At 31.9% G+C, this 19,653-nt stretch overlaps 1 protein-coding gene across 1 annotated transcript in view; it reads right to left on the reverse strand.

Moving 5' to 3' along the window:
• Positions 1-6,683, reverse strand: part of LOC136988839 (poly(A)-specific ribonuclease PARN-like) — a 76,995-nt gene extending 70,312 nt beyond the window's left edge. Inside the window, exon 1 of the mRNA XM_067286815.1 lies at positions 6,569-6,683. Coding sequence (XP_067142916.1) covers positions 6,569-6,587 — 19 coding nt within the window. The 5' untranslated portion in view covers positions 6,588-6,683. The remainder of the gene's footprint in view (positions 1-6,568) is intronic.
• Positions 6,684-19,653: the final 12,970 nt, after the last annotated feature.

Genomic DNA, 19,653 nt, shown 5'->3' on the forward strand with positions numbered 1-19,653 from the left:
ACACAATTTGACAAAAATAAAGAAAAATAAGAAACCAACAAAAAGCAATATTGTTCTACAGCAATTTCCAAAAATCCATAAATCTTATTACAGACACCAAAGAAATATAGCCATTCAAAATTGATAGCATATAATATACAAACAATTTTAAAAACTTTTGATTATACTAGCATAAATTATATAAATACATTAATATTTTATTGAATAGCTGATGTATTTTTTTATAATACAGGTATACATTGCTTAATGATGGAAATACATTCTGAGAAGTATGTTGGTAAGCAATGCTATATAACAGAGATGGGCAAGCAAGAGTTCAGTGGGAGCCGAAATGTAGGTTTTGCAAAATGCATGGGAGCCGCAGTTCTGTATTGTCATGGCGAATAGTATGGTAAGGCAGGGAAGGATAGGGTGTTCCCCATCTGGGTCGAGAACTTAGAATGGATTTGAAATGTCAATTTAATTTATTACACCAACTTGGAAATAAATTACTAAATATTACATATATATAATTACATATTTTCACAAAATTGTGGAAATAAAATTGTAAAAATAATAATAAAAAGCATAAATTAACACTTTCAGCAAGAGCCGCATGTAACCCAAAAAGAGCCACATTTGCCCATGTCTGCTATATACAGGGTGTATAGGAAAGTCCCTTTAACCGGAAAATTCTTGCAAATAGAGAGAGCTACAGCTATGCAAGTGAGGTAACAGTATAGTAAAGTGACTACACCCGACCTAATGCAAACGACAGCAGCGCCCCTAGTGGCGAAATTTGGAGGATAGACAGTGCAAATCGAAAACGAAAACAGATAGAGCAAACTTTCCAATTAGAAAGTTTTAGAGCACCAATTAATCTGAAAATAGTGTATTAAAAATAATCTGTTCTTGGAGTTTGGAGTTAGAATTTTGGAGCTGTGTGAAAATGGAGAGCTTCACTGGCTTCCAATATTGCAAGATGGTGCTTATTTACGGCAAATGCCAACAAAATGCGAAGCATGCTGCACGGGAGTATGCCATTCGTTTTCCAGCTGGGCCACATCCAAGTGTGGTTACCATTGCAAATTTAGTGCAATGGCTCAGGGAGACAGAAAGCACTAGAAGTTGTCCGCGTTCTGGCAGACCAGTGAGTGCAGGTATGCGTGTAACGCCAGAGAGTATTTTGGCATATGCACTAGCCCATCCACACAGCAGTACAAGAAATATCAGCATGGCTTGTGGCTTAACATGGGCCCAAGTATAGCAAATACTGCATGGTCAACATGCACATCCCTATCGTGTCATCTGCAGCAAGCACTGTTGCCATGGGATAAGGAGCGTTGATTTGATTGGTGCAACTGGGCGTTGATTAATGTTGAAGGAAACTCAGATTTTTTGTCCAACATTCTTTGGTTGGACGAGGCACTGTCTCAACATACCGGATTACTAAACCGACACAATGCCCACTACTGGGCGATGGAAAATCCCTCGTGGGAACTATCCACCAGACACCAAGTGCGCTGGTCCATTAACATGTGGTGCGGTATCTGGAAGGATCGCTTACTGGGACCTGTGTTCTACGAAGGCACATTAAACGGACAGAGGTACCTCCAACTAATATACAGGATATCATACCTGACTTTGTAGATGATATTCCGCTGTCCGCATTATGGTCCTTGCGATTCCAGCATGATGAGACCCCCGTGTGCCAGACAGCTGGAGTGCAAAGCTTTCTCAAAGATTGTTTTGGACAACAAATTATCGGGTATGGTGGTAGTGTTGAATGGCTTCCACGATCACTGGACATCACTCTGTTGGATTTCTTCCTGTGGGGTTACATAAAAGATCAGGTTTATGCAACTCCACATACAAGTCTGCTGGATCTGCGTCATCGTATTACAGATGCTTGCAATAGTGTGACACCTTCCATGCTGAGAAATGTGCATGCAGAATTACTCTCACGAATACATGCGTGTATCGTGAGCAATGGCGAACTTTTCGAACATACTTGACATTAACTTATCATCACTGTGTGACAGTTTGCCTTTCTGTTGTTTTTTGTGTGATGTTATCAAACTGTATTGACACAAGTATGTATTTTATGCAATAAATTGTACATATTTCTTCATACCTATGATCTATTCCTTTCAAACGTTTACACAAAATGATTGCATCACTTTCAGACATTTTTGGGTATACAGGTGACAATTTATCTTATCTGTGTGAACCACATGTTGTTTTGTACTAATTAATTGATGCTCTAAAACTTTCTAATTGAAAAGTTTGCTCTATCTGTTTTCGTTTTCGATTTGCACTGCCTATCTTCCAAATTTTACCACTAGGGGCACTGTTGTCATTTGCATTAGGTCGGGTGTAATCACTTTACTATACCATTACCTCACTTGCATAGCTGTAGCTCTCTTCATTTGCAAGAATTTTCCAGTTAAAGGGACTTTCCTATGCACCTTGTATAACACAGTTGCAATACAATGGTATTATATATATAACACAGTGATAAGTATTTATGTATCTAATTTTAGAAAATGTATATGTGACTACAAATTTTTTAGCTACATCTCATGGGACCTTCACATATGCAGCACATACTTCCACTGAACATTGAATAATATCCAGCAGTATTATAAAACCTTTAACTTCAATAATCCAGTAAGATTTTTAATCAAACTAATTTTTCTCACTATTTTCAAAAGTATGTTCAGATCTTAGAATTATATGATTTAGAAAAAATTGAATAATAATTACTTAATGGATATTCAAATTTAAAATATAGCAACAATTATTAAATTAATTTTGCATATTTAGTAACTATGGAGTGAGTTAGTTGGATTATTATGTTTTTGACATATTCATACTTGCCAACCTTTAGTATGGGGAATAGCTGGGACATTAGTAGAAAAATGCTGATTTTTTAAAATAAAAACACTTACAGCATAAAAAGTGAAAACTTCTTTATTAACATTGATATTGCACAAGGCTTATATTAAATACCATTAATAAACAAAATTTAATTTATCTCTGCATATGATATTTCATAAAGTTGTTGCCATAAACACTGTCAAGAGTATGACAAAAGCTCTATACTCTTTAACATCACAATTTTAAAATGGTCAAGTATTTTATGGGACACACCAAAATGAAACATCATAAATCTACACCTAGATTTATGATGTTTCATTTTGATCTGTCAGGAGTCTTGATATTCTTGCATGATGCACTCAAATGCATATATCATGATGCACTTATGTGCCTCATGCTATATGCATTTGGGCTTTGGTTTGCTTTGTTAGTGTTAGTGTATTCATGACTATCAGTCAATTTATTGACTGATAGTCATGAATACACTGATGGAAGAGATTAAAGGATTATTGCAATTATTAAGGACAATGATTTTTCTGGTTGTTATTTATTCATTATCTCTGTCTTACTTTTTCTTATCATACAGAATATCTTTTTCATTTGTCACACTGCAGTGCATGGGAGGCCCTGTTATGCTGTGTGGCAAAACCATCACCAGCCTATTTTACTATTTTATAAAGATTACAAATGTTTGTAAAATATCACAAATCTCAAACAACCATCTAGTTTCTTTTCCAGAGTAAGTTCATATTCATTTGGTCTGTATATTCTTAAGTAATGAATCAGATGTTTCTTCTTTCTGGGTGGAGAAACTGTATCACTGCTCAATAATTTGGTGTAACTGTAAAAGTAACTCGTTTCCTTCTGATGATGAATTGGCCATAATTAATTTAACTGTCAACATAAGAGCACTAAAATTGCCAGACTTGAAGATACAATTTAACATATCTGCCATTTAAAATTATCATATTTGAGCTAAAATTCTCATACCTATACCAACATACATATATAAATATATCAATCTTGGTTCTTTCCCCAAGTGAATGAATCTGAGAACATCGTTCTGATTCACTTCAGTCATTCATAATAAAATACATACAATATCATCAGCATATACTATATATTGGTATTATACTAATTAAACAAAGTGTTTATGTGATACCAAATTCTTTAAAAATGCTGACAAAAGGGAAAAGCAGCCTGTCCACTGACAGAGCAAATGCTGATGGTGGCAAGTATGCATACTGACCTTTTTGATTTAAATTACATCATAAAACACTTGTTTGTTAGATTGAAGTAATTTATATTATTTTTATATATAGAGTTACCAAATCGAAGGATCGTCCAATGAATAAATATACCTTAACTCAGTGGAAATTTTTTAATATACAAATGTTTTTTGTTTCTATTACAGAGCCTTCACTAACTATCAGGCTTTGAATAAATATTTAAAATATAAACTAACAGAAACAATGTTTGACAAATAGAACATGAACAAGCAAGACATGTGCATTGCTACTATTAGATACTGTTTATGTGCTAAATAATAAAATGTATTTATATGTATTGCCAAGAAACAATATCTAACAAGAATGATGCTGTCATTGCAAACTTCATGTATAAATAAAATCATTTTTTTTATCTTTATTAGTTTGGTAATATTTAATGTAGTAGCATCTGTTATAAAGTTCACACTTTATTAAAAAATAAAAATACTAAATAAAACTCTGATACTTATTTATTCCAAGAAGAGCAACTATAATTTCTTTAAATAACATACATAAAAATTATGAATTAACTCATTAAAAGACAAGGTGTTTGGTGTGTAACTATGGAGTGAGTTAGTTGGATTATTATTGTAATTAAAAAATAAATTTGATTAACATATACTTGAATGTGATAAATAGACATTGGAAAGGCTCCATTGAGGCAGCACTAGAGGATTTGATCCCGGGATCCCGACCACTTTTTAGTCCTGAAATTTTCGGGATTAAGTTTTCCTGATCCTGAGATTTTTTAGAATTGACATCATTTTTAAAAAGTTGGTAAATAGACTGCATGAAGCAAAACATTCAGTGCCAGTGCTCTTAACAGAACTGCTTGCCTATCACTTTAATACAAAACTTCTTGTATTTTGAACTAAAATGATAGGCATGCAGTGCTCACTGCATGCCTATCATTTAGCGCACATAAATACATTTTATTATTTAGCACATAAACAGTATCTAATAGTAGCAATGCACATGTCTTGCTTGTTCATGTTCTATTTGTCAAACATTGTTTCTGTTAGTTTATATTTTAAATATTTATTCAAATATCCCTTACTCTGTTCATAGACATCTTCCAAAAAGATGTCATTATTTTCTCAGTTAAAAAAATGAAAGTCTTGAAATAAACTAACAGAGTGACAAGTTGTATATTTACACTTTATCATTCATTTCAGATGGCCAACACAAGCTACCAAAGCACCTACAGTATAAAAGAATAGCTCACTGCAAGCATACAGGCTGGTAAACTTCCACCCAGAATATGGTGCTAAACCATTTTGTGTTGCAAAAATAATGGTGCTCGTACTGATCTGAATTCTTCAACAATGTAACAAATATAACAAAATAAGAGCAAATATATCCAATCAGTGCATTACCTTACATTTATTCTACTGTGGTACATTATATTTTATTCAGGAGTAAAAGACTTTCAGACCAGCGGTCTGCAACCTTACATATCACAAAACTCACAATTTTGAATCCTGCCAACCACTATCACAAATTCTTTTAAATGATACAAAATCTGTAGAATAATGATCATAGAAGTTCAATTTTACTATATTAATATGAAACTCCTTGTTTAATTATAACAAATTACTGCAGGCCTAAAGTTCATTGCTGCTTGTTTAAAATAAGTTTATGGATTCTTAGTGCTTTTCCACGAAGGACAACAATTGCACTCACAATATTGTTTATTGTTCATTATTTATTGGTAACAGTCATTTCATATTTGGTTTTAGATTCGAATATAAAACTCCCAACAAGTAAAAAAAAGTAATTAAGCATTTTGCATATCTTTTGTAATACTTCGTGTAACTTCAGTCAATCAATGTCCAAATTCTCCACGGACCACCGGTTAACAACCGCCGTTTCAGACTACCCCGTATAATACATTTACACTGATATGAACGAAAAATGTGTATTTTAATTTAATACAGAATATTTAAGAGGGACAACATATCTTTTCTCAGATATATTTTGCATATTCATTGTAGTAGTTCTAATAAATATTACAATAAATGGGGGTTGTTAATAACTCGAATGTTAACAAAAATTTTATTGGAATAGTTATCAGTTGCATCAATAGCAAAGTGCTTAAATACATGCATTAATATTACAAATATTCATGATTAGGGCAGGTTTAAAAGGTTTCTTCTCTTCAGCTTCTGTGAAGAAAGTTTATCCCTGAGTTATTGGTTATGGAATTACACTTTTATTGTATTCCTTTTTCCTTTATTTGTAGATCTGCATTATTTTGTATCTTATAAAACTTATAAATGAACCAACTCAAATTTATTTAACATGCTGATTACATTTTATTATTAAAACTAAGAATTACTCTAGTAATAGCTTTATCTCATTGACATCAATGATTACTTTTTCTTCCTTTTTTTTATTTTTTTGCATTTCGTTATTATAAATCATCTTAAATATCACCTTACTTTTAGAGGTAACTTCCATCTTCCCACATTTCAAATATCCCTTACTCCGTTCATAGACATCTTCCAAAAAGATGTCATTATTTTCTCAGTTAAAAAAAAATATTTTAATATTTTTATTATCTTCTTATTTATATATTAAGTAATTCGGAAAAGTGTAAAATTAAAATAAATATAATTTGTAAAAAATTATTAAAGTTACGTCTATAACAATCATTCGCTTTTCCGCTTTAGTATTTATTTTAAATAACTTGGAATGCACGGATTTTTGAATGTAATCTTAAATAATTATTTAATATTTTACTTCATTCAACTTTAATTATTTAAAGTTAAATAATAATTATCTTCGATATTAATTTATCAAAATGAATTTAGAAAATACGTATCAATTTTCATCGTAGCACAAAATTCAAGAAAACACATATTCTTAATCTTTTATCACGAAATTCGATTATCACTATTTCAATTATTTTCAGTTTTTATATTCATAAAATTATAAGCTAAATTTTATAAATACCAAACTATTATAATTGATTGATTTTGTCAAAATGACACAACAGCTCATTACCGTATACGGCCAGCCGCAATTTTGCCCATTATGAGCGGTCCTAAATCTCAATAAAATTGGCTAGCATTAGTAGCTAAATAATATGGCCGAGCGGTTAAGATGCCAGCACCCCGCCTCCCGCTCTGTGAGACCCGCGATCGAATCCGAACAGATAGAAAAACTTCAGAAATTTTTACTAATCTTCAATACTCGCAGCTGGATGCCGAGCGGTCTAGGTGGCATCCTACCGCTCTGGTGGACAGGGGCGGACTGGCCTTAAAATTTTTGAGTGGAAAAATTTATTACCGACCCAGCCCATAAAAAAATAAAATGTCTATTTTTCTATTTATATTTAAATATATTCAAAATACAACATTGACAAAAATTGCAATAAGCACAAGTCTAGAACATTAAATTTTACTTAGAAGTTTGCTTTGTTGAGCAATAATATTAATGGCATCATCCAAATCTATTTCATTTAAAATAGCCTTCTCCACTGACATTAACACGAAGGCTTCTAGATTTTCTTGCGAGATACCTGATGTTAATGAATTTTAACGTAGAAAAGCTCCGTTCATAGGACGCTTGTGTTACAGACATAGGCAGTAAATATTTGTATTTGTGATATATTAATAAATGTCTTTTAAATAAATTATTTTTTTCGGGTATTACATTCATTTTTCCTTTTAATATATTTTTAACTCTCAAATATTTTAAGTATATATATATATATATATTAAATTTACACATCTTTTATCCTTTTCAAACTTTCTATTTTTATTAACATTACTATTAATCCAATTTAACCATTTTTCTAATATTTTTTAAGGATAACTATTAAGTAAAAACATTTTTATCACTTGTTCTATTTCTATTTCTCGATTTGGTAATTGATTCGTTCTATTTTTAATTTTATCTATGTACAGTACATTTTAAAAATATTAAATTTCATAGCTTGTGGAACCCCGGATTTATAATTAAGTATAGTACCTTTGGTATTTGCATGGGTTTTACATATTTTTTATATTCTAAGTTATTATTAGTTCTAATAATGATTACATCTAAAAAATTTATACAATTATTAATTTACTGGAAGAAATCGTCTATATTACTGTAATGCGGCTTTATGAAAAATGTATTAGACTCGTTGCCCTCTAGAATTGGAATACTGACTTGCATTGCTTGCAAAATTTCTTTATTTTTCTCTTTCTCAAATTTGTTTTGATCAGTTTGAGCATTATCGACATTAGCTACATCGGTTGAAGTTGCAGATGTGTTATTTTCACTTTCTTGAATACTAATATCTTTATTTATATTTCCCCACTGATTTGCATCGTCGTTGTTAGACATATTTCAGACTGGCATTTTAAGTTTTGTTAAACATTTGTTGTATGCTGTAGCACTGTTCAGCTACTAATTCCAAATCACGTTTTCTTTTTCAATTCCTACTATTAGTTCACACTCTTCCTATATATATATATGTGTGTGTGTGTGTGTCTTGTTCAAATTTTTAATCGTTAATAAAATACTTTTTATTCATCCACTCAAGTTCAAATACATTTTTTTAAACTTGTAGTGGATGACACTTGATGTTAATACAGTTTTTTTTCAAATATTAATTAATTTTAAACTGTGGCGCCCGTCAGCAATATGCCGATTCCGACCGATAGAGGGCGCGAGGAGAAAAAAAGCGAAGTTTTTACAAGCAAACCGATAAATACTGAGGAAAATATTAATATCGCCATCTTTCACCACCATGGGGCGCAATAGTCCGAGTAACTCTAGAGCCCTATATAAACAGAGTATGGCCACTCTAACGTATGGACGCCATTTTGAGGCCAAAGTTGCAGTGTCACAGTACTGCTTAGCATTTAAATGAGCAATGTTAGTTAAAAACAGAAATTAGATTCAGAAAGAAGTTATATTAAGTTAAACATTTTTAGAAATAATTTTTAATTATGTTCGGAATAATTGTAGTTTATAAGTGATGGACAAAATATATAACAATAACAGGGCTAGAAGCAAAAAAGTGAAAATATTCAAAAATTATATTTAGTGGATCACATTTATTCACAGCACTATTGCAATATAAATAATCTGAAAAATATGTATTTAAATTTAAAAATATAATAACTAAAGACAAAAATTATTAAAAAAAATCAATAAAGTTTATTTTTCAACAAGAAAAACTCAAGTAACATAGTGTAACATAGTAACAAATAGTAATTCTCTGCATTGTTTGCAAGGAATGCAGATAATTACTAAATATCAATCATTTATTAATAAAAAGGGTAATTTCCCTGTTACAGGGGGTGTTCTGTAATCGTCTTTACAATGTCCGTAAAGAGGGGAGAGGCAAGCCTTGTTCAATTAACATTCCATAGCCTGATCTTCCACAAGCAAATTTTAACTGCAGAGCCTTTCTTATTATATTATTTTGCCATTTTATTTTCCGTGTTGACACGTTTCCAAGGGCTGTTATTTGATCAGGATTGAAAATTAATTTTATGTTTGTACTCTGTGTGTTGACTCTAGACTTTAATTTTCTTATTTCTTCATAGAGATCCTTATTCTTTTCTGCACTCTTTTAACTCTATGTAATGCATTATGCAATTGAGATTACAATTCATTAATTTGTTTTGATTTTGGTGACAGTGGCTAGCTAACAAGATTACCGGAGTCTTGAAATACTGGACCAGATGTCTCATTGTCTTCATCTTCATTCGTGCTTTTACATTCTTCAGCATTTTCTTCAAAAAGAATCAAAGTATGCAATAAAAAAAATAGAATATTTAATAAGAATATTTTAAATTTATATTATAAATATACCTGTACTGGGCTGCATAGATGTCATAGGAGATAATTTGTAGCATAACTGTGGTCCAAGGTCGGATCTATACGCTCACAATTGTTTCTATGCCCTGTTTTTGATTCAGAGCATCTTCTCTTAGGTGCAGGTCTGTGAGAAAAAAGTGTAGGACGGCATCAAGCTTCAGCAATCTTCTTCCATCCTTCCTGTGATTCTCACACTGATCTTTCTCAAAATGAGCCTATGAGAGTTCATTGTAAATATTCACATCACTAAACCAATATACTTATAAAGGTTAAAATGTATTAACAGACTTAATACTCTTTAGCTTTAGTTTATTAATGTGCAATGTACAATTAGATAGGTAGGCAAAGCAGAAGTCCTTTCTCATAAAAATTCTGATTCTTATCTCATAAAATTCTGATTCTTTCTCATAAAAATTCTGACAAAGTAATGCATGTTTTTCAGGAATCCATAATTTCTTATTTTCATCCAGCCTGTTTACTTTAATCGCCAATGCTTTTTTCCTAGCTTTATCACTTGGAAATCGATGCAGTTTGAATTTAGGAGCTCTATTTTGAGCAATTAATGGCTGATCAACCCGGCATGATCTATTTTTATGTGGTAGCTTTAAGAGCGATATAGATGTATCGATAGATCTAAAGGCTAAAATAATAATTTCTAACGTCAGTATAGCAAAGTAAGAACTAACTTGATGTTTAGAATCTATTTTAGATTGGAACTACCTGGTATATAAAGTTTCGAATCCTGTTATTTATCGTAATAAATAGCTGATTAACACTCACTTGTCATAAGCAGATCGGAAGCTGGCCTCATAATGGCGTCCACAGCCCACGTGATCGGCAGTAGCCAATCATATTTTAACCTCCCAGTTGACCATACTCCGTTTATAGAGGGCCCTAGTCTGATCTAGATTTCAAGTTTTCAAATTTTTGATAGTTTGAAAACTTGAAGTATACAGAAATTTTCTTAATTTAGCTACTATTTTCTAATGAAAATATAAAACATTTAACAGTGTTCTATGTGCAGTGTTTATTCTAGAGTTTTAATTATATTTTCCATTCCATAAAATATTATCTTGAAATTATTAACATAATGAGTTAAGTAATGCAATCTTTTGTATAATATTGAGAAATAAAATTATTCTGAAAAATTTCTCCTTTATTTAGTCTCTTTTCCTAATATGAAAAATAAGCTTTTCTCAAAGTATGGATAAATGTTATTATGTAAAATTTGGATAAAATGCAAAGTCAGCATTCTATGCAAAGTTATCTATTAATATATAAAATCAAACACTAGAAAATTTAATTTTATTATATAAAAATATTCATTACATACTGAAAGAATAATTTCAGATAATGTATTCTATTTAAATAAGATAATAAATTGGTTATTTTGAAATTAATAAATTCTAAGAAATTTTCTTTTAAAAAACCCCAAGAACTACAAGTGAAATTCACTTTTTTAATTCCGATTTCGACAGAGTTTAAAAACAGAGAAAGACCAGTAAATCACTTTCACTATTTCTTACTTTATTTTATCCATTTTATTATGGATAAAATAATATTTATATTAGTGTATATTGTGAGATTAGCCCCTTAACAATACCGAAGAATTTGCCTGAGTAGGATAATCGAGAATTTAATGACTCGTGTGGACATAAGAATGAAGTGAAAAATTGTTTAAAAAATAATTATGTCGCGTTAGATGGAACAATGTACTGTACTCCATAAAACCTATCGGATAAACAGGTGAAAGTAAACTTCCCTGAAAAGCGATCCTATGATGATCCCTGTAACTAATCCTGTCCACCAACAAGGGCTTTTCAGGGTCCGAGAAAAGAATCTAGAAAATTTGAGAGAAAAAGACAAGAAAGTCGCGCCGAGTCTGCACAAGAATAAGAATTGAGTATGACTCACCAATGGGCCGGCCACGTGGAGTTTTCCGGATGTTTTTGCGTATCTAACATCTAAATAGAAATTTGTTTTCCATAGAAAATTCCTGAAATATTTTGTTTTATTCATATACGGCAGTGTCTGCCAAACTTTTTTATCTTACGGCACACTGGGCAGGGAGAATTTATTCGCGGCACACCAAATACTAATGAGAAGGATGCAATTGTTTCTGAGAAAGAATCATGTCAATACAAGGCTCTAAATTAAATAATTAAACACGTAAGTCCTCATTTACCATCTGTAATCGTTTCCGTTTGTTTTTTTTTTTTTTTATTTTATGAGCGCCGAGAAACCTAATTCGTAATGTTACAAAGGGCAACAGAAATTTAACGGCTGTAGTAGTTAATCCAATCAAAGTCGCAAACATCAAACATAGAGGTTACTGTAGCCATATGTACGCCGTTCAGAGGGATCCTACCTTTCTCTACTGTCTATCTCCTCTCCCTCCTTCTTCCCCTCCCCTTTCCCTTACCCTCTTTTCTGCCGACTAAACACTTCGTGTACGGCTTTCTTGTATGTATGTATGTAATAGTTAATCGAGGATATTGGCTCTAAAATTCTGTACAGAAAACGAGGCTTTGTATACAGGATCGTTTTTTAAGTCTATTAAATTTTTTCCTGCTGTTAATGTTAATAGCAGGCGTGTACTGTTGTATGTTGCAAAAGGATCGATGACCCACTCGTACATTTGATAATGAAGTGATGGAAAGTACTTTAGAAAATGATACAGAGTTTTTCTACCGTCTTCTGCACAATTCTAACAAAATTTTAAATTTGTTTGGAAAAGACTCTACACTCTGGAAGCAATCAAGCTGCGAGTTTTTAATTTTCCTGGTTCACAGTTCTAACTTTTCGGTGAAAGACTTTAATTTGCCTGTAATTGTAATGATATTTTCGTTCGCTTCATGCAGACTCAAAAATTTAAAAAGTTCAACTGCTCAAAAAGATCGTTGAGAAATGCTTCCAGCCACCAAGTATCTTCGTTAAGAAATTCACATCTAGAATTTTCAGCATCGAAGAAACATATTATTTCATGTCACAAAGAGATAAATCGTGCGTGCACTTTTGTATGAGGCAGTAAACATTTAAAATCAGAATTCACAGTTTCTCAAAGGAAAGAAAAAAGTCTGCAACGTAGGGGATGTGATTTTATGTAATTCACAGCGTTGTTCATCGTCTTCAGAATACCACCAGGTAGAGATTTTGACACTAAAACTTCTCAGTGAATCATGCAATGTACAATTTTAACTTGTGAATTTTTTGTAATACATAAACCACGAAGTCTTTTTTTCGATCCTGCATGGATGGAGCGCCATCAGTACAAACATTAATACAAGTTTGCCGCTGCATCCCTCTCAATACAACATTTTGGTTTACCAGGTTAAACACATCTGCCGTTTTTTTCCCCTTCAATTCATAGCAAAAGGAAAACCGACTCGTGAATTTACCCCTGATTATTCGCAGAAATGTGATTAGTTGAACTCTGTTGCTGAAGACAAGTCGGACAAGAGGAAGGGGAGGACATCTACTGAAGCTCAATCAATCCCTTTCTTCCCCTTTGTCCGAAAAAATTTTGAGTAATTATAAAATAATAGGCCATTTTTTAAATTTTAACATATTATTGGAGTCCTCTGCTTGTGCTATACTGTGGTTAAATGGAATGAAGCGACTATCCTCAGGACTGAGTTATTTTGATTTTATTACATTATTTACATCGTTATTGTATTAGTTCATTTAGTATATGTGTTTTATTTTATTATTACTTGTTACTTTATCCGGTATTTTGGTTGTAAATTTGAATTGCTCAAAAGTGTTCGAACGTTCTGATGTTTAAAATGTATAACACTTCCCCCGTGGGGGAATTTCAAAAAATCCCTTCTTAGTGTACATTCTCTTGACGTACCCTATTAAAACGCAATCAAAAACGCATCTAAAATAGTATAATAAAAGCCGAGTTCTTCACAGTAAGCCTTAATCCCGTCACTTTTCCCGCTGGGGAATATCGAAAAATCCCTTTTTAGTGTATATTCTGTTGACGTAACCTATTAAAACGCAATTAAAAACGCAAAAAACCGCATGTAAAATAGTATAATAGAAGCCGAGTTCTTCACGGTAAGCCTTAATCCCGTCCATCTCCCCCCACTGGGGGGAATTTCGACATGTATATTATATAAAAACACGTGCGTATTCGAATGCAACGTTGTGTCAAAATTTCAAAGGAATCGGTAGGAACAAACGAACGTTATATTTTATTTATACTTATATTATACGTTATACTTATATTATACGTATTATACGTTATATTAAATATTTTATTTATATAGATAGAGAGAAAATGATCTGCTTCAGTCCATTCTCACAGAAAAGCAGAATGCCTCACAGAAAAGCAAACTTAGGTCGTCGGAAGGTAGCGCCATCTGTTGGACATAAAAGCCTTAATCCATATATAAATATATTTTTGAAAGGAAGGAAATGGTGTAGGGGTATGAAAAATAGATAGTAGCCGATTCTCAGACCTACTGAGTATGCATATAAAATTTGGTAAAAATCGGTAAAGCCGTTTCGGAGGAGTAAGGTAACTAACATTGTGACACGAGAATTTTATATATAAGATTTATTTGTTAATTTATCCAGTATTTTGGTTTTAAATTTAAATTGTAAAAGTGTTCGAACGTTCTGATGTTTAAATATTTAGTTAAAATACGTTCGAGAATACTTGCATCTGAAGATGGCCTATCATATTAGGTCGAAAACGTTAATGTTTCTTTAATAAACGTTTTCTCAGCATCAGGTGTTGAATGATGTATTATTTAAGGAGCTGAGTAAGATACTTGGTTGGTAAAAATTTATGTTGAGTACAATCATGAAAATTCCATGTACAATTTTAATTGTTAAAGTAATGATAATTCTGCGTTGGACATGTATAGACTGCAAGGTATGTTTTTGGTTAAAGTTCAACGTAGAAATGTTCAACGTTTAGTGCATTCTAGTGAAATTTTTTACTAGTAGAACATCGGTTGAAATACAGTCTGTATAGGCCTATTATAAGTTGCCTCGACTACTGGTTGCATTCATTATCTTAGGGTGCAAAGGGCCACAATTGTTACAAATTGCTCTTTGGATTTTCAAAAATACAGATAACATTACTTTAGAATAAATGAATGATTCGACATTTCTATAATTTTATTTACAGTATTAGGAAAAAAATGCATTATTTTAACTTGAAAAACTAAAAGTAATCCTGTTTCTAATGAATATTATTTTAATAAAATAATCCTTTCTGAAATATTTCAAACCGATTAATGTTATTACGTAACAAGAGACGTAAAAATATGACAGCGTCACACGTTTTAAACAATATATTATAACAATACACAATGAATTGTTAGAATGTATTGTATGTATGGCTTTTTCTATTGTATGTGGTTATTGTTAAGCGTAAATTTGTTCGAAAGTTCCGCGTTTCTTTGAGATTTCGCGAAAAAATTGCGATTAAGTAAACTTCGGTAATGTACTCCAGTGGAAGCAGAAAGGGCTCTCTGTGTCGCCTTTCTCTTAGGCCCGCTGGAGTAAAGATATGGAATCTCCCGTCGGCCTTTTTACTCGAGTTACTCTTTACTCAAACTAACTCTTTGTGTCCCGCATCATCATTAAATTAGAACTTTCTTGCTAGCTCTACCAAATGAATGAATAAACTTTTTTCAACTGAAAAGACCATAATATTGAGAGTGGGACATAAAATTTAAAAATATTAATTTATTTCGAAATGTATTAGGCTCATCAAAGTAAAGAAATTCTCTCAAAGGAAAACGTAAGAATTCCAAAATTAAATGTTAGAATTAAAACACATAAACAGAATCAATGCAGGTCGATTATAGACTTTAGATTTACACTGTTATATAATTTAGGAATGTTTATTAAAAAGCTATTACAAAACATAACAAATTCAGAATATACAGTTAAAAATGCCGATGATTTTAATATCAAGACCACAAAAAGGAGAAATTTTGCTAAACTATAAAATAATGAGCTTGGATATAATACCTATGTATCCTTCCATTACTAAAAATATGATTGTAGAAAGTTTATTCAAAGTATGGTGTCTGATTATTTGCGAGATTTAATTACCTTTACATTAGATAATTACTTTACAGTAAACGAAAATTTCTACCGTCAAACCGATGGCATCTCTATGGGTTCCGTAATAGGACCAAAGTTAGCTGAGATTTATATGTTGGATGTGGACAAGGTTTTATCAACGTTAAATAGCATAAAGTTTTTTGCAAGGTACGTCGATGACGTTTTGATTATATATGATAGTGCATTTGCAAATTTTGGAGCAAGCTAATAAAATCAACTCAAATATTAAATTTACTCGGAAACATGAATTAAATAACCAGTTAAATTATTTAGATATAACAATACAATATTTTAAATGATCTTTAAATCTTTTAAAATTTCAAAAACCACGTAATACGAAAAAAGTTATTAATTTTAAATCGTACTGTCCTTTAAAACAAAAATATAATATATATTTAATGGAAATGACAAAGATTTTTTTTCTAGAATAACAAATATAGATGAAAGAAAGAAAGAAAGAAATTGGAGAGACACACAGAAAATATATCCTAAATGAATACCCAAAGAGATTATTCAATGACTGGTACAACAGATATTTAAAAATTAGATATAAAGTTAAACAATAACAAAGAATAAAACAGTACGTATCATTTCCATACATATAATAAATTTTTTAACCAAATACCTTTTATTTTTTATAAAGATTAATCCGATTAGCTCCATCTCAAAATAACCTGTCATCAAATATGATGATTATAAGAAGCACTAAAAAAAATATATTAGAAGAAGGTGTCGTTTATCGAAAGAATGTATTGTACATGCAACAACCCTAGTTTTTACATTGAAACGAAACGAAGGCTGAAAGATTAGATTATCGGAACATCTGGCTGCCGTAAGGTTAAAAATTAGTTGTTCTCCTATCTTCCAACACTGTAATACTAATAATTGTCAAATTAATACTAATAAATTAAAAATTATCTTTAAAGAAAAAAACAATGTAAAACAGAAAGTAAAAGAACATTTTGCTATAATTATGCAAGACAACAATGTAAATTTGAATACGAGAATGTTAACAGCGGAATGCTGGGAATTCTTTGTAAATTATATAAGTGGCTTCTCTTAAGTTTTTGTCGGAGCATGAACTGTGTATGATTGGACCTACTGAAGAGGCCTTCCATAGGCAAAATGCACTAAAGAGGTTTATTAATGTAAATAAAAGTTCTTTGCAAGTTGATCTCCTTTTTTAACTTTATATCAACAATGAATAAAAAAGAATTAATGTTTTAAAGAATTTTTTTTGAAGTTATGAGACAGACGTGGGCAAATGCGGCTCTTTTTGAGTTATGTGCAGCTCTTCCTGAAAGTGTTAATTTCTGCTTATTATTATTATTATTTTTACAATTTTATTTCCACAATTTTGTGAATATATGTAATTACATATATGTAATATTTAGTAATTTTATTTCCAAGTTGGTGCAATAATTTATTTCTATTAAAGTTTTAATCATATTTTAACATCATAAACTGATTTTTACTTTCATGTTCACTAAATATATGTGGTGTATGTCTTGTCTAAGTTCATTTCTTAAGTAAATTTGTAATATAAAAACAAAAAATAACATTTAAAGATTTACATACAAAAATAGATCACAAAAAATACATTGTACTTCTTTTATGCAATTAAATGTTAAACAAGAGTATCATAAATGAATTTTGACTGGACTGCAATGAAGTTAGATTATTATTTTCACTTCATCATACTAAAACCTTATTTTTGGTACAATCTGTATTAATTAAATTGTATAATTCTTGTAACACCAATGCTTTGTGAAGTTTGGAATTATGTAATAAACTAGATTTTTACATCTGTAAAATACAGTGGTGCCTCATATAACGTATTTAATCCGTTTCACGTGCACATCCGTTAAGTGAAAAGTCCGTTATACGAAACGCATTTTCCCATAGAAATACATGTTAAAACAACTCATTCGTTCCGCAGCATAAAATAACCCGTACTGTATCATAAAAAAAAAAAAAAAAAAAAAAAAATGAAAATGGAGCAGTCACCAATTATGCTGGGTAGTCAGATAATGTGAGGAACACTTTTTTCACACTCATACAGACACACACTTTTTACACATTTGATTTGATGTTAGAGATAAGAAGGGCTATCCGTTATAACACAGACTTAACCCTGTAGGAAACGGAAAAAAGAAATTAGGAAAGTAAGAAGTTAGGTAGAAGAGGAAACACAGGGAGATAGGAAAGTGTGAAAAGAAGCTAGCGGGGGGCCCCCCACGAGACAAATGAGAACATTATGTACAGTGTTGCCGAGCATGCTACGGGGCACTTCCCCGTCCACATATCGGTTTTGCAGTCTTAACTCTTAACACTTTTTACACATTGCAGCAGATCTCTTTTTATTGTTTTTTAATCGGAGTCAGATTCAGGAGAGGCTACTGGGGCTTGTTCCATTCTTTTTTTGGCAGCTGACTTCTTGAAAAACATGTCCAAGGTGGTCTGTTTCTCTCTTTTTCAACACCTGTCAGAAATGACGGGCAAGGATGTCATTGTAGAGATCATTGATCCTGTTGGCCTCAGCTGTGGATAGTGAGTGCTGGTAAACTCCTGAACCTCTCCCATTTGACAAGGAAGTCCTTGATGGCAACAGTTGAAATTGGTGGATTGCTCCTCCTCCTCATCATCAGATGAGGCTTCCCTTTGAGCTTCATCATGTTCCTGGGCCAGAAGTGCTTGGAGCTCTTCAGTTGTCAGCTTTTCTTGGTGTTCTTCAATGAGCTCCTCCACATCCTCCACCTCCAATTCCAATTCTCGGGCCATCGAGATGATCTCCTGCACCACATCTGTATCCTCAAGCTGGTTCTTCCTGGGTCCATTCAGGAACAAGTTTCTTCCAGGCTGAATTGAGGGTCTTCTGCACGACTTCTCTCCTGACCTGGATGAGTCTGATTGCCACAAGAACATCAAACTTCTCTTTCCAGAACTTTTGGACATCGGCCAATGAACTGATTTTACAGTCTTTCTAAAGTTGTCAAAATCATAAATTTTGAACCTGCTATATTTGTATTTATAGATGAATATACAGTATAATAAAAAAGAAATTTTGTATTATTTGCATTCTGTGTATTTTTAATTCAAATTTAAAGTATCCGGAAGGAAATTATTAATCATCATTGTGGAATATGCAATTTTGAATAATTTTGTTTACTGTTTTTCATATTCCGACATAAAAATTTCATTTAATAGCAATCAAATGAATCGATAGACCAAATTCGTGTTAATTTGTCGTGAACAGATTTTAAGCTCTTGTTTGGCGATATGAAACTATTTATTCAATAATTTTATTCCTGAATTACTTGTAAATACGACTTTTATATCTATTAAAATTTTTCTGCATATTATGTTTGAGTTACATATCGATTGGTGTGTTGTTTGTATACGGGAACGCGAAACGTGGGCGATCTGCCGAGGGGATTACTTCTCGGAGGTCTTTCTTTGGGAAACTGCCCCTATTTAAGTGCTACAAATGTGAAGAAAACCCGGAAAATTGCATGTAGGCTGATCACGTAGTTTTGCTGATTTTGTCAAAGCATGAACCCATGACCAACTAACCCTCTTGGAGATGACCGTAGTCCGACGTCATGGTTTACAGACT

This window comes from Centruroides vittatus, unplaced genomic scaffold (genome assembly GCF_030686945.1).
Source record: "Centruroides vittatus isolate TY-2023 unplaced genomic scaffold, ASM3068694v2 scaffold_386, whole genome shotgun sequence".
NCBI classification, from domain to species: Eukaryota; Metazoa; Arthropoda; class Arachnida; order Scorpiones; family Buthidae; genus Centruroides; species Centruroides vittatus.